Source organism: Bubalus bubalis, chromosome 2 (assembly GCF_019923935.1).
Source record: "Bubalus bubalis isolate 160015118507 breed Murrah chromosome 2, NDDB_SH_1, whole genome shotgun sequence".
NCBI lineage: Eukaryota > Metazoa > Chordata > Mammalia > Artiodactyla > Bovidae > Bubalus > Bubalus bubalis.
Genome location: NC_059158.1, coordinates 67,801,436 through 67,817,255, shown reverse-complemented (window position 1 = coordinate 67,817,255; position 15,820 = coordinate 67,801,436). Strand labels below are relative to the sequence as shown.

General features: G+C 37.2%; 2 protein-coding genes across 7 annotated transcripts in view; one reads left to right on the top strand and one right to left on the bottom strand.

The window, feature by feature from the left end:
* Nucleotides 1-12,797, top strand: part of UBE2E3 (ubiquitin conjugating enzyme E2 E3) — a 92,511-nt gene extending 79,714 nt beyond the window's left edge. For 5 of the 6 annotated variants that reach the window (XM_025273982.2, XM_025273972.3, XM_025273988.3 and 2 more), the window contains exons 4-7: nt 5,753-5,885; nt 10,153-10,300; nt 11,618-11,723; nt 12,159-12,797. In XM_025273982.2, coding sequence (XP_025129767.1) covers nt 5,753-5,885; nt 10,153-10,300; nt 11,618-11,723; nt 12,159-12,216 — 445 coding nt within the window. In that variant the 3' untranslated portion in view covers nt 12,217-12,797. The remainder of the gene's footprint in view (nt 1-5,752; nt 5,886-10,152; nt 10,301-11,617; nt 11,724-12,158) is intronic. The other variant, XM_025273989.3, reaches the window with a different exon arrangement.
* On the bottom strand, nt 6,010-6,433 carry LOC123330745 (60S ribosomal protein L36). Its single transcript, XM_044932861.1, has one exon. It carries the CDS (start codon nt 6,378-6,380, stop codon nt 6,063-6,065), a length of 318 nt encoding a protein of 105 aa, XP_044788796.1. The 5' UTR covers nt 6,381-6,433; the 3' UTR covers nt 6,010-6,062.
* Nucleotides 12,798-15,820: the final 3,023 nt, after the last annotated feature.

Here is a 15,820-nt window from a genome sequence, read left to right as displayed (position 1 = left end):
ATAGGTGGCAGCCCACCAGGCTCCTCTGTGCATGTGATTCTCTAGGCAAGAACACTGGAGTGGGTTGCTATTTCCTTCTCCACCAAGACAGTGGGGAAAACCACATTTCATATCCTGCTGTCATAACCAGATCCTTAGTGTCTTGTAGCAGAAATAGCCTAACTGAGAAGAAAGCAAACTTAAGAACCAGGAATTTGCTGTGGGAGTCCCAGCTCTTCTACCACCTGGAAGAGAGGATTTGAGATGGAGGACTTACTTTCTGTGAATTGGGTTCTTCAAGTGTAAAAGGAGGGATTGAGCGTCAACCAGATCCTTTTCATGCTGAAATTCTGTGAATCACTAAAGTATAGTAATCCCCAGCCATCTCAAGCATAACATAATTCTGCCAAAAACCAAAGAGTATCACTGAGGATATTCATTCAGTTTCTTTGGAGAATAGCTCTCCTTGTATTGCTCCCCAAATATTTGGGAAATTTGACTGAAGATTAAATTACACATAGTAGCACAGAAATTATAAGAAGAAATATATGTATAGCAAAACCATTGAAGTCAATAGAGATTTATTCAGATTTCATCCAAATTCTATCAGAATGTTTTATAGCTATGGGATATATGGAAAGTTATTTAACTCTCTGAACTTTAGTTTCCTCATCTAAAAAATAGTGATATAATAATTGTATGTTTTATAGATTTGTAAGGAGAATTCAGTGAGATGTGTACTATGGTGCTTTGAAAAATGCTTGGCTTCTTATGAAGTAAACCTTAGCCGCTGCTTTTATCACTGTCATTATTGTCATCAGTGTGTGGAGAACTTGTATGGTTTAGAAGCAGCTTAGTAAAGCAGCTACACTGTAAAAGTCTCACACTATAGTTTTATAATGATTACTTTGAGTCATCAAGGGAAAAATTAACTTAGAAAAGGAAATGTCATTGAATTAGGTTAAACTGTCTTCTTTTTATAAACAAAACTGGTACTTAAGATCAGATCAGACCCAATCAGTCGCTCAGTCGTGTCCGACTCTTTGCGACCCCATGAACCGCAGCACGCCAGGCCTCCCTGTCCATCACCAACTCCCAGAGTTCACTCAGACTCATGTCCATCGAGTCAGTGATGCCATCCAGCCATCTCATCCTCTCTCGTCCCCTTCTCCTCCTGCCCCCTATCCCTCCCAGCACCAGAGTCTTTTCCAGTGAGTCAACTCTTCGCATGAGGTGGCCAAAATATTGGAGTTTCAGCTTTAGCATCAGTCCTTCCAAAGAACACCCAGGACTGATCTCCTTTAGAATGGACTGGTTGGATCTCCTTGCAGTCCAAGGGACTCTCAAGAGTCTTCTCCAACACCACAGTTCAAAAGCATCAATTCTTCGGTGCTCAGCTTTCTTCACAGTCCAACTCGCACATCCATACATGACCACATAGCCTTGACTAGACAGACCTTTGTTGGCAAAGTAATCTCTCTGCTTTTGAATATGCAATCTAGGTTGGTCATAACTTTCCTTCCAAGGAGTAAGCGTCTTTTAATTTCATGGCTGCAATCACCATCTACAGTGATTTTGGAGCCCCCAAAAATAAAGTCTGACACTGTTTCCCCATCTATTTCCCATGAAGTGATAGGACCAGATACCATGATCTTCGTTTTCTGAATGTTGAGCTTTAAGCCAAATTTTTCACTCTCCACTTTCACCTTCATCAAGAGGCTTTTTAGTTCCTCTTCACTTTCTGCCATAAGGGTGGTGTCATCTGCATATCTGAGGTTATTGATATTTCTCCCAGAAATCTTGATTCCAGCTTGTTCTTCTTCCAGCCCAACGTTTCTCATGATGTACTCTGCATATAAGTTAAATAAGCAGGGTGACAATATACAGCCTTAACATACTCCTTTTCCTATTTGGAACCAGTCTGTTGTTCCACGTCCAGTTCTAACTGTTGTTTCCTGACCTGCATATAGGTTTCTCAAGAGGCACGTCAGGTGGTCTGATATTCCCATCTCTTTCAGAATTTTCCACAGTTTATTGTGATCCATACAGTGAAGGCTTTGGCATAGTCAATAAAGCAGAAATAGATGTTTGTCTGGAACTCTCTTGCTATTTCGATGATCCAGTGGATGTTGGCAGTTTGATCTCTGGGTCCTCTGCCTTTTATAAAACCAGCTTGAACATCTGGAAGTTACAGTTCACGTATTGCTGAAGCCTGGCTTGGAGAATTTTTAGCATTACTTTACTAGCATGTGAGATGAGTGCAGTAGTTTGAGCATTCTTTGGCATTGCCTTTCTTTGGGATTGGAGTGAAAACAGACCTTTTCCAGTCCTGTGGCCACTGCTGAGTTTTCCAAATTTGCTGGCATACTGAGTGCAGCACTTTCACAGTATCATCTTTCAGGATTTGAAATAGCTCAACTGAAATTCCATCACCTCCACTAGCTTTGTTCGTAGTGATGCTTTCTAAGGCCCACTTGACTTCACATTCCAGGATGTCTGGCTCTAGGTGAATGATCACACCATCATGATTATCTTGGTCATGAAGATCTTTTTTGTACAGTTCTTCAGTGTATTCTTGCCACCTCTTCTTAATATCTTCTGCTTCTGTTAGGTCCATACCATTTCTGTCCTTTATCGAGCCCATCTTTGCATGAAATGTTCCCTTGGTATCTCTAATTTTCTTGAGGAGATCTCTAGTCTTTCCCATTCTGTTGTTTTCCTCTATTTCTTTGCATTGATCGCTGAGGAAGGGTTACTTTTCTCTCCCTGCTATTCGTTGGAACTCTGCATTCAGATGCTTATATCTTTCCTTTTCTCCTTTGCTTTTCACTTTTCTTCTTTTCACAGCTATTTTTAAGGCCTCCCCAGACAGCCATTTTGCTTTTTTGCATTTCTTTTCCATGAGGATGGTCTTGATCCCTGTCTCCTGTACAATGTCACGAACCTCATGCCATAGCTCATCAGGCAGTGTATCTATCAGATCTAGTTCCTTAAATCTATTTCTCACTTCCACTGTATAATCATAAGGGATTTGATTTAGGTCATACCTGAATGGTCTAGTGGTTTTCCCTACTTTCTTCAATTTAAGTCTGAATTTGGCAATAAGGATCTCATGATCTGAGCCACAGTCTGCTCCCAGTCTTGTTTTTGCTGACTGTATAGAGCTTCTCCATCTTTGGCTGCAAAGAATATAATCAATCTGATTTCGGTGTTGACCATCTGGTGATGTCCATGTGTAGAGTCTTCTCTTGTGTTGTTGGAAGAGGGTGTTTACTATGACCAGTGTGTTCTCTTGGCAGAACTCTATTAGTCTTTGCTCTGTTTCATTCAGTATTCCGAGGCCAAAGTTGCCTGTTACCCCAGGTGTTTCTTGACTTCCTACTTTTGCATTCCAGTGCCCTATAATGAAAAGGACATCTTTTTTGGCCATAAAATAGGCCATAATAGTAAGATTTTATAATTCATGTATATCTACCTTAAAAATAGGTTTTTGAAACATACTATAAACATTTTGATTGTACCATCACGTTTTCTACACTCTTTCTGTATGAACTGTTCTCAGAGTGATTATTGATAGCATTGCTTGCTTAATGTTTACAGTCTACAGTGTATGTTTTTCTGAATTAAGATATGGTCAGATCATTTAATGTATGTTTAAAAGTCCTAATGTCATTGCTCTATCAATGTTGGTTTGCACTTATTTTAAATCAAACATGCGGATTATTTCTAAACTGACAATCGCTAAAAGAAGAAAAGCATTATATATACTTGAGGGCAGAAAGTTAAGTTATTCTATAAGGTTAGAGCAAAACAGAAGTCTGTAAGGTAAATTTGAAAAGTACTGTGAGTTTAGATTTTATTTATCTGTCATTGTAGTTTATAAATGAAATGATGGTGTTGAACACAATGTAATGTACTTGGGATTTAGCACCACCTGGCACTCAGACCTTGAGATACATTCGCACTAAAGGGAACCAGGGCTCCTTGAAGAAGTAGCAGATTCCAAGGATGGGAGCCTGGAACATACTGTAATGCTAAAAAGTAAGAAAATGCTTCCCCCAAAATGATGGTGGCCTATGATAAGGATACAAGGGTCATTTTGAAGATGTTCCCATTGGACAATTCTGGGATAATATGAGCATCAAAATAATTAAATGCAGTAAGAATTCTAAATCGTTAGGAAAAAAGGTATAGAATCCATGCTGCTGCTGCTGCTAAGTCGCTTCAGTCGTGTCCGACTCTGTGCGACCCCATAGCCGGCAGCCCACCAGGCTCCCCCGTCCCTGGGATTCTCCAGGCAAGAACACTGGAGTGGGTTGCCATTTCCTTCTCCAGTGCATGAAAGTGAAAAGTGAGAGTGTAGTTGCTCAGTCGTGTCTGATTCTTCGTGACCCCATGGAACCTACCAGGCTCTTCCGTCCATGGGATTTTCCAGGCAAGAGTACTGGAGTGGGGTGCCATTGCCTTCTCCAAGAATCCATGAGACCTCACCAAAATAATACACATGTTCATACAGATAGGAGAAGAGAGGGTTCAAACACAAATGTGAAGGAAATGCTGACATTGGAAAATTATGATTTTATCACTATCATAGTAAAGTTCACTTTAGCCAGGAATCACAAGTCGATGTTAAATCTAGGATAGAAGTGCTGATGAAGAGTGGGATATTTGCACAGTCTTAGGCTTCTCTCCTGTTGGTTCAAGCGGTAAAGAATCCACCTGCAATGCAGGAGACACAGGAGACTCGAGTTCAATCCCTGGGTCAGAAAGATTGCCTAGAGGAGAGCATGGCAATCCACTCCAGTATTCTTGCTGGGAAAAATCCCATGAACAGAGGAGCCTTGCAGGCTATGGTCCATGGGGTCACAGAGTCGGACATGCCTGAAGCAACTGAGCACACACGCTGAGTTTCCAAAGACTGCCTCTTGGTTGCACTCGCGTAGTACTTGATCTGGATAATGAAAATTACCATCACCAGTGTGCGCTGGATATGACACCCTGGGAAGAACACAGCATCACTTACGTTCTCTTCTAGCCAGAAATGTACTGCCTGCATATAATCACAAGGAAACACCAGACAAGTTCACAGTGATGAGCATTCTATTAAATAAGAACTGTGTTCTTCAAAAATGCTCAATATTGTCGTAGGCAAAGGAAGGCTGAAAGGCTCTATGTTAAAGGAGACTAAAGACACTGGATATAGATGGTCGATCTCAAGACTGGGATCCTGTATCTGGAGGAAAATTGAGGGTTTTTTTGAGGCATCATTGGGTCAGTTGACATTATTTTGCAGATTGTAGGTATTGTACAGATTTTACTTTTATTGAAGTTGTAGCTATATTGCAGTTGTATTAGATTGTTTTAGGAAATGATACTGAAATATTTATTTCAGAATAAATATTCTGAAAGGACTATGATACATTGGCCTTCTCTCAAATGGCTTAGAAAAAAAGCACTTTGTGTGTGTGTGCATGTGTGTGCGTGTAATTTAGAAGGGGGAGATGGAGAAAGAGAAAAGGAGTTGACTAAAGCAAATGAGCAAAGTGGAATTCTGGATAAAGTTTCTTCGTTCTTGTGATTTTTCTGTAAGTTAGAACTATTTCCAAATGTGTTTATTCACACATCCCTGCACAAGTTGGTTGAGGCTTATTTCTTTTATATTTATCTCGTACTGTTATAAGTTGCTAATTTACCTTTGATACTTAATTGGTTTAAGATGCTAATATTCATAGATCACAGATACACACATTGATTTTTAATTTCTTTTAAATAGTGCTGGGCCTAAAGGAGATAACATTTATGAATGGAGATCGACTATACTTGGTCCACCAGGTTCTGTATATGAAGGTGGTGTGTTTTTTCTGGATATCACATTTTCATCCGATTATCCATTTAAGCCACCAAAGGTAAGAACCTAGAATTGCATTCTTTAATACTTAACTCTTTTCCAGAATCAGTTATCATAAGAGTTAATGTGTGGATGAAGTTACTGTTTTTCATGGATTATGTGGAAACTCTTCTAACCAATGATTTTTTTTTTTTTTGGGCAAGATTTATTGTGATTGTGAACAGAGAAGAAGGGCTCAGTCCTTCTTGGCTGCCGCTTTCCTCATGGCGGCCAAGACGTTGCTCAGCTCTTCTCTCTTCCTCTTCGCGCGGATATGTGTCCCCACCCTCTTCTTGATGAACTTGAGGGCCCGCTTGTCCTTGGAGACCTTGAGCAGCTCCATGGCTCGTCGCTCGTAAGGGGCGAAGCCACACACCTCCCGGATCATGTCCCGCACGAACTTGGTGTGTTTGGTGAGACGCCCGCGGCGGCGGCTGTGCCTCGGCTTGCCCACGTTCTTGGTCACCTTGTGACCCTTGTTGAGGCCCACGGCCATGGGGTAGCGCAGAGCCATGGCTGTTGTTCTACAATGGCTGCCGCGGCGGAAGCCCAATGATTTTTAAAATGTGGTGGTAATTGACTTCTGTTTTACAAATAGCTTTGTATACAATCAGTGGAGAGTGTGTTAAATAAAGGTATGCCACTTTGCATATCAATAAGCAAATAAATTATGGTATGAGAAAATATCATATGAACCTTACTTAAGAAACTTATTGGGATAAAAGGTAAATTTAACAGCTTCCGGAAATAAGAGTTAGGTATCTTGAATTTTTTGCTGAATACTCTATAGATAAGCAAAAACTAGAAACATATAACAAAGACGAGGGAACTAATACTATTTAATGTATTTATTTTGTGCCCACTGTAAGTATGATGCATTAATGAGAAAGAGAAGCTGAGTGAGAATTATGAGAGAATGAGAGAGGCTAAGTATGAATTATGTGGATAACAGCGAAAAGGGTTCAGTTGTGTCTTGTAATGACTGACAATTATTTTTAAAGTCTTAAACATAGCAGTTACTTGACTAGTTTCTTCTTCTGACTTCTCCCTGTAAAAGGGTCAAGCCAGCATTTTTTACCATCAGTATTAAGTATGAGTCTAATTATGCTCTAGTTAGACTTATAAGCGGAGAAGGCAATAAGATGTTGTAGAGAAATGTTAAGCCAGCTTTCATGAAATGTTTTTCTTTTCAATGTAGTTCCTTACATTGCTTCCATTATTTAAAATATGTGTAACGATTTAGAGCCTATGCTCAATGCCTGCCTGTTTTGTGTGTGTGTAAAAATATTTTTTTTTTATTCCCTCACTGAATAAGGTAACAACAGTTCCACCTAGTGGTATTTACCTCAAATTGCAGATACCAGGGTTCCTTATCACCTACAGGCATTTGCTCACAACTATAGCTGTCAGTTTTTGAGAGCTTTCCTAAGTGGTCCCATCAGCATCTAAGATTTTTAACTGATTGTTTTATTTAATGTTCTCCAGTATGTCTAGTATCTCTTGATAATCAAAGACAGTGACAAAACCCTCATGTTAATAAAACTGAAGATTGTATTCATACTCAGAATGACACATGTTAAATTCCAGCATATCATTAACTATTTAGTTTGCCTTAAATCCTTAAGTTTCCTGTATGATACAGGAAAGCAAAACTTCAGCAAAATAGCTCATGACTGTATCTGTAGTAATGCTTATTTCTACTTGCCTCATTTTTCATATTGGAAATTGGTTTTAACATGGTAGAAAAATTAGCAGAAAAAAATTTACAAGATTTAGTTTTTATGAAATTGTTTTTATACATGAGGGATAATTTGTTAAAGGAAAACACATTTTTCTTAACATCTTTTAATGAAAATAGAAATGGACTATCAGAGTTACGTATATATGATTTGTCATCATTGTTTTGGTTAATACAGTGTTTATTAACTTAGCATGTTAATTTTTCTTGTTAAAGTCTCAATATTTTTATTTTCTAGCCCTTTAATGTTGATTCCTTCCTCTTCCCTAAGATGTCTTATATAGTGTTTTGAAGCATTCTTCAGTTCTATAGTTGGACAAGTGAAAAAGAATAAAACTTCTGCTGTTATCTTGGTTTAGGTATAATTGCTTCTCTACAGTTCTGCTTATTTTTGAAGTTCAGATAAGATATTGAACTTCTTGAAGAATAATAGAAATTTAATTCTTTTTCGTTCATTGGTTTAAAAGCTGAAAGTATTCAAAATATTAATCATGTTTTGTAAGCTCTCTATTGAGTAGTCAGCTGTCAATGATACGAACATAGGTTATTCCCATATTCTAGAGCAGAGCCAGTAGAAATATAATGCAGGCTACATGTGTCATTTTTGATAGAAACAGTGAAATTGACTTTAATAACATTTTACTTAATCCAGCATGTCCAAAAATACTGTCATTTCAATATGTAATCAGTAGAATTATCATGAATGCCCTATTTTACATTCTCTGTCTGGTATTGAGTCTTTGAAATCTAGTGTGTATTTTATACTTTTAGCCCATCTTATTTCTTACCAGCCACATTTTAGGAGTTCTGTGTAACTAGCATGTACTGTGTTAGAACAGTTCTAGAATTATATACCATAGTTTTTTCTTATCCTCAGAAGCAGAATTCCAAGACCCTCAATGGATGCCTGAAAACACAGATAATACCAGACTCTATATAATGCTGTTTTTTCCTATGCATAAATACTTATGATAAAGTTTAATTTATAAATTAGGCACAGTAAGAAATTAACTAACTAATAATAAAATTAGAGCAATTATAGTAATGTACTGTAATAAATGTTACGAGATTGTGGTCCCTCTCAAAATATCTTGTACACATTGAATGCCTTTTCCATTGTAACTAAGCACTTGTGGCTGTAGCTTTTGCGGCTTGAGGTACAACAGCAAAACGAGCACAAGTCCGTGTCGTCGCCCCCCCCCCCCCCCCCCCGATGTTGTTGCAATTTCGTGGATAAAAGTCTCATTTTTACCGTAGATCTTAGCAACCTCAGAGTAGAATTTGTTTTCCTGCCCTTATTACATTGAAAACTTTCATCTTTTCACTCAACACAAGAACTTCATGGCTTCTCTTTGCAGATCTGAATGCCAGTATCACTGCTCTTGAGCTTTGGGGCAATTATGAAGTTGAGTAAGGGTGGCTTGAGCGCAAGCACTGCAGTACTGCAGCAGTTGAGCTGATAACCAGGATGCTACTTAGTAGCCTGTGACTGGCAGGATTATGCTGAACACTCAGGCAGGGCAGGACGGTACAAGATTTCATCATGCTACTCAGAACAGCACAGTTTAAAACTTCTAAATTGTTCATTTCTGAACTTCTGCATTTAATGTCTTTGGATCCCAGTTGATCTGAGGGGTCTAAAACTGGCACCGTGGAGGGTAAAAGTGTAGATAAAATGGGTACTACTGTAGTCTCTTCCTCCTCCTTCCCCACTACACCAATGGTTGCTTTCTTGTTTTAATTATGCGTCCTTATCGGAAATACACATTTGAGGGCTTTACCCATTTTCTTTCCAGACTCCACTTGGGAGATTACCAGTTAAAAGGGTTCGTGAACTATCTTTTCTATTTTGCAGTTCTAAATTAAGAATTAACCACTGAATTTGTGATTGTTTTGAAATTTGCCAGTATTTGTTTCTATGAGTTACTCTCTTTTTTCCCACATGTTTCAAGGATATAATGGTTTCCTTTATTCAGTAGTTTAAGACCTTACTTGTTTTGTTTGACTGTCTTATTCTAACAAGACAGTGAGCCATTTGGGGAAATTAAAGTCTGAGAAATAGAAACACTGGTGATTTTACCAACCTTCTGCAGTACTTTTTGACACATGGCGAGAGATTAGTGATGAGTTGATGGCCTTTTTTTACTAATGTAACTTTAGTTTTATGTTTAAAAAATTCTTCACTACTTTCTCTCACCTTTGGCACCAAAACGTTTCTTTTCTCCCTCATTTCCTGTTTTTAAACAGGGGTGTATGTGTACATGCCCGCACATACATATATTGAATTACTGTATCATTTATTTAAACAATTCTGCACCTCGCTTTGTTTTAAAAGCAATGTAGTTCCTGCTATACTGGATAAAAACAAAATTTCCTGCAACTGAATTAAATAAAATAATTTAATTTTGCTATTACAAAAACTAGTGTTTGATTAGCTCTTCAGTTATATGCTATTTGCTATGATCTGTAACATGTTCCACTTCATTTTTGCTAGTGAGAGTTTTGGTTGGTAATAAAGCTTATCTTTTTTTAATGTCGCTGCCCTTAGGTTACTTTCCGCACCAGAATCTATCACTGCAACATCAATAGTCAGGGAGTCATCTGCCTGGACATCCTTAAAGACAACTGGAGTCCTGCTTTGACTATTTCAAAGGTTTTGCTGTCAATTTGTTCTCTTTTGACAGACTGCAACCCTGGTAAGTAGATTTTTATTAACATTCAGTGAGGCTCCAAAAATCAGTGCATTTTTCTCAGTTAGCTTAAGGCCTAAGGTGAATTTAAGAAGTAAATGCTATTGGTAGAAAGGTCAGCAAAAAACACTTTTTGAGAAGCTTATCAATACCATTTCAATTAGAATAGACCAAAAGTTTCACAGTAACTTCCTTTAGTTTGTTAACGGCGTAAGTAAGTGTTAGTCACTTAGTCATGCCCGACTCTTTGTGACCCCATGGACTGCAGCCCACCAGGTTCCTCTGTCCATGAGACTTTCCAGGCAAGGATACTGGAGTGGGTCGCCATTTCCTTCTCCAGGGGATCTTCCAAACCCAGGGATCGAACCCAGGTCTCCTGCACTGCAGGCAGATTCTTTACCGACTGAGCTACAAGGGAAGCCGTTGTTAATGGCGTACTACCCTGTACTTACTTTCTCCCTGTCATTGCTGAACTCCCTATTTTCTGAATTATGGAGTTGTGCAGACCCTTTCTGATGCGAGTGTTTCTGACAGCATCTCCTCTTGCTCCTTCCCTGCTGTCATGTGCTTGCATGCAGTCAGCTGCTCAGCAATGAAGGGCTCCTTGTTCTCCCTTCCATCCTTTTTGGATTATGGTTAGCTTTATTAGATGTGGTAATAGTGGATATTAAAATGATAACTGATGAGAGAGTTAGACTAGATTATGATTATTAAAATTCAGGGATAAAGTCATTAGTGTGTAGCTTTTAAGAAATGCTTAACTGCCACACACGATCTTTCATGTGGGTAGCTGACTTGAAAAAGTAATGTATAGGTGTGGGATTTCGCATGTGATATCTTACTAAGTGGTCATTTTGTAAACAAATTGACTTATTTTTTCCTAAATATTTAATCAACCACCAAAGGCTATTACTGTTATTTTAGACCCTGCAGTTGCATATGTACCATAGAGAGAGAGAGAGAGATAGTATAGGGATGTGTAGAAGGATATTCATTGTGGCATCATTTATTAAAGCAAAAGATTGTAAAGAACCTTCATGGCCATTAACAGAGGATGTAGCTTAAAGAGGTAGCTCTGTGTGAATTAATGGAGAAAACTCTTGAAGATACATTAAGCTAAAAAAGCACAGCACTGAAAAATAGGCAAAACAATAATATTCTAAATGCTTATAAATACATATAATGTCTCTGGGTAGAGATGCTATAAATCATTTGCCAGGAAGAGAAACTTCTAAATAGTTGGAGGAAGGAAGGAAGAGAGCTTTTTTACGTTTTACTGGCTGTTGATTGATGTGCTTCAAATTTTGTACCACATGTACATAGTGGACCTTCTTGAAAAACAAGCTCAAAATAAAATTTACGTCTCAGATTCAATTTCCCGCTCAGAATATTATTTAAAACAAAATGGCAAGCAAGTTTTCAAATGGAGGTAAGGATGATGATTTAAATCATATTATTGTACAGAATAAAAGAAATATTTCATTCTGAAAAACCTTGCATCATAGGATCTGCATTTGGAAAAATTAATTTTTAAGTATCCATAGGAAAACAAATACTGGCACACTTACTTTTCAGTAAAATGCTAAGGGTGAAAAATAGTTTTTATATATTAAAGATGCACACATTTTTTTAAAAAAATTACACATTTTAAAAGCTTTATTAACTTTATTTTTAAAGAAGGCTTTTCTAATTTGAATATTAAAATATAAAGATGATTATGTTACTTTAAGCATTTTTCTTTTTGAGAAATTAGCCATTATATATCAAGATGCTGCTGAAAAATCAACATTTCAGTTCCAAACTGCTAGAACTGAATCGTTAAGACACTGTATAATATCTTCTAATGTTCTTTCCACTTTTCCAGCGGATCCTCTGGTTGGAAGCATAGCCACTCAGTATTTGACCAACAGAGCAGAACATGACAGGATAGCCAGACAGTGGACCAAGCGATACGCAACATAATTCACATAATTTGTATGCAGTGTGAAGGAGCAGAAGGCATCTTCCCACTGTGCTGCAGATCTTTATAGCCTTTACAATACGGACTTCTGTGTATATGTTATACTGATTCTACTCTCTGCTTTTATCCTTTGGAGACTGGGAGACTCCCCAAAAAGGTAAATGCTATCAAGAGTAGAACTTTGTAGCTGTAGATTAGTTCTGTTTAAAACGCCTACTTGCAAGTCTTGCTTCTTTGGGATATCAAAATGTATTTTGTGATGTACTAAGGATACTGGTCCTGAAGTCTACCAAATATTATAGTGCATTTTAGCCTAATTCATTATCTGTATGAAGTTATAAAAGTAGCCGTAGATGATTAGGAATTATGTCATTTGTATTAAACCCAGATCTATTTCTGAGTATGTGGTTCATGCTGTTGTGAAAAATGTTTTACCTTTTACCTTTGTCAGTTTGTAACGAGAGGATTTCCTTTTACCCTTTGTAGCTCAGAGAGCACCTGATGTATCATCTCAAACACAATAAACATGCTCCTGAAGGCATAGTTTCCTGTCGTAATATTTTAAGTCAGTTTTGTTAGAAGGCGTGTCTGAGATGATTGTTGTTGAAATAAAAATGTGAATATGAAGATTGACTACGAAGGACTAGTACAAATAAATCATTTATTAAATGGAAAACATTTGAAATCTTATAAATGTGTAGAGTTTTTTTCCTCTAAGTCCTAATGAGAGAATACATGAGCTTAAATATACAGAAATACATTTTTAACCATTGGTCTCAAAAACACATAAAGCTCTACTTTGATGATGTGACATCAAAATAACATAAAATCCTGGCTTGGAAGATTTTATATCCAAAATGGTGACTTCTGTCCACCATTGGGCAATATTGCCAAATAACTTTAATCCGGTATCCCTTCTGTGTCTTTCATGCATTTTTTTTTTTTAATTTATCCTATTCCTGAGTTTTCATGGTGTTTTTTGGTGTATATTATCATACTTATTATGGCACTTGCCAAGCAGAGATAGCTGGTTGAACACAAACTTTCGTCTATCCTGAAGGTAGAATAGAACTCCAGATTAGTGTGCAGATGTAGCATTAATTCTCAGTTGAAAAAATAGAGAATTTTAAGGGTTTACAGGTTATATGGATTTCTTCTTTCTAGTTATAATTATTAAATACTAGATTTCTTACAGGAGTTAATTTACTTTTCAATATTTAAATTGGTCCGCAGAGTATAAATGTTTTCCTCTTGCTGGGATAGTTATTAAGGTAATTCCCTGGTCATGCTGCAGGTTTGTTGAATATGGGGATATGTCTTATCCAGTCCAAAAGTTGGAAACAGAGTACCATCTTAAAATGCATAGAGTGAAACTCTTAGCATAGAAGTACATGGCTCCAAGATAATAAAGCAAAGCATTTCGAGTTGTACATACCCTTACAAAGAATGATGGACTCCTGCTAGAGTACTTGTCAGTAGAAGTCTTAAACCAGTGTAAAATAAAATCACACTTTTACTTAACACCCCTACTCTTCAAATATCTCCTCATTACAAAAGTACACCAAACAGGCTTAGGCCCATGAAAACCTCTGAGCCTTGAATATTAAAAGCAGTAACTAATAATATGAACTGGAGTCAAGTCAGTGTGATGAGAATGGGGATTTTTTACGTAAGCTCTTGAGGATTTCTATGTAGGTGAAGGGTAGAAAGTAGTTTTTACCCACTTCCACCATTGTACGTCCTGTACCCTAGATTAATAAACTCTCGATGCTAGAAAAGTGTTCATCATACTGAATATCAGGATATTTGGGGGATGCAATTCTTGTACTTCCTTCATTTGCTATGATGAGCCTATTTGCTACCATCAACCTGCTTACTTGCAGGTTTTGTCCAGTACTCACCTGGGACAGAGTGGGAAGAATTGGTGACATAAAAATATTTGTGGCTCTTCCACAAACTACCTTTGTGGCCTTAAATAAGACACTTTCAACCTTTTTGTAAAACACAAGTTAATTTAATTATTTCCCTGTTCTCTCTTAGTCTTTAAACTCAGTCATTCTAATCTTATAAAATTTTGTTACGCATGTTCTGCTTTCTTTTGCAGGGAACAGGCCACAGTTTCAAGTGGACTGAAAAATAAGTCATCACTTGGATTCCTTAAAATTCTAAATTTGTAAAAATCTTTTCTATTTCTGATCTACTTCCCAGTTACATAGGTGTCCATCCATGTATACTACAAATAGGGGATTTTTTTTTTTCCTCATAAAACTTTGCTCTGGAGGTGAATGTGATATTTTAAAACCTAGGTTTTTTCCCTCATTCATTAAGAGCAAGTTTTACAAGTTCCAGGTCCAAATGTTGTAGTATGCAAGAGCAGCCCTGGCACCATATACCCTGCTGAGCCTGGAGTGTCCTATCTTCACTGTGTGCCCTCAGGGCCTGCCTATGCAGCACACGCCGGGCTCTGTTTAGTCACTGAGGTGCCTTATCTCATTCAGTATCACCCCAAAAGCTTTCAGAGAGAGGTGCTTTGATGATCCTCAGTTGACAGAATAAAACTGATAGATGAACAGGTTAAATACTTGCTGCAGATTAAACAGCCAGCATGATGTGAATGGAGGTACAATCCCCATTCTTCACCAGTAGGCTTAAGTGGTTTTGTTCATAGTGTTATAGTTAATATTGAATATATATGTTTATATGTAAAAGCAGGTATACATAGATTAATTGAAAACTTCTGAAAGGTAATCTATGAGTACAGTTTTGCATTTTAGTCAATCCTTATTTTAATCTTCTATTTTAGTCTCAAATGGAACCTTACAAAATAGCACTTTAATAATTGATTCCAGTAAATATGAGGTACGTTTATTTATCTTCTTAGATATTTGTCATAAGAATACTTTCAATATCACTGGTTTCCGTTTTTTAATTTGGAAAATGAGATAAGTGATGATATTTTAAATTTATTTATGCCATCACATAGCCACATGAAAAAATTTGTATTGATAAATTTTATCATTTAATGATGAGCCTTTTCAAAATAATAAGACGTATTAGTTGTCTAGACACTGTCTTTTTTTTTTTTTTTAATTTAATCAGGTATGGGGATAAAATTTAGAGGTTTGTCTTGGCCTGTGTGTACATTACTCTTTCTAACAAGAACCATGAGGTGTTGTGTACTTGGAGTCAGTCCACTACTTGCCCAAGTATATTCTTGTAACAATACAAAAATGATTATATAGTAAAGTTTGAGCCAGTTGCAGTCCTGCGTGTGGCTTCACCTGTTAACCAGGATTGTAGTCAAGTTAATACTGTACACATTTTCAGTTGACATTTATGTTAGGGTCTTTGGATAGAATTATGGCGTGATTTGAAGCATTATTTTCATAAAACTATTGCAAGTTATTTGAAGAGGCTGAGATAATGATTCTACAATAATTATCCTCTTGTGTTTCAGTATTTCTTTAGATAAATAGAATATATGAATAAACCCATTGCTTCCTGTCTAAATTACCAAGTTTTTCAAGTAATGCCCAAATAATAGAAAATAATTCATAATTTTAATA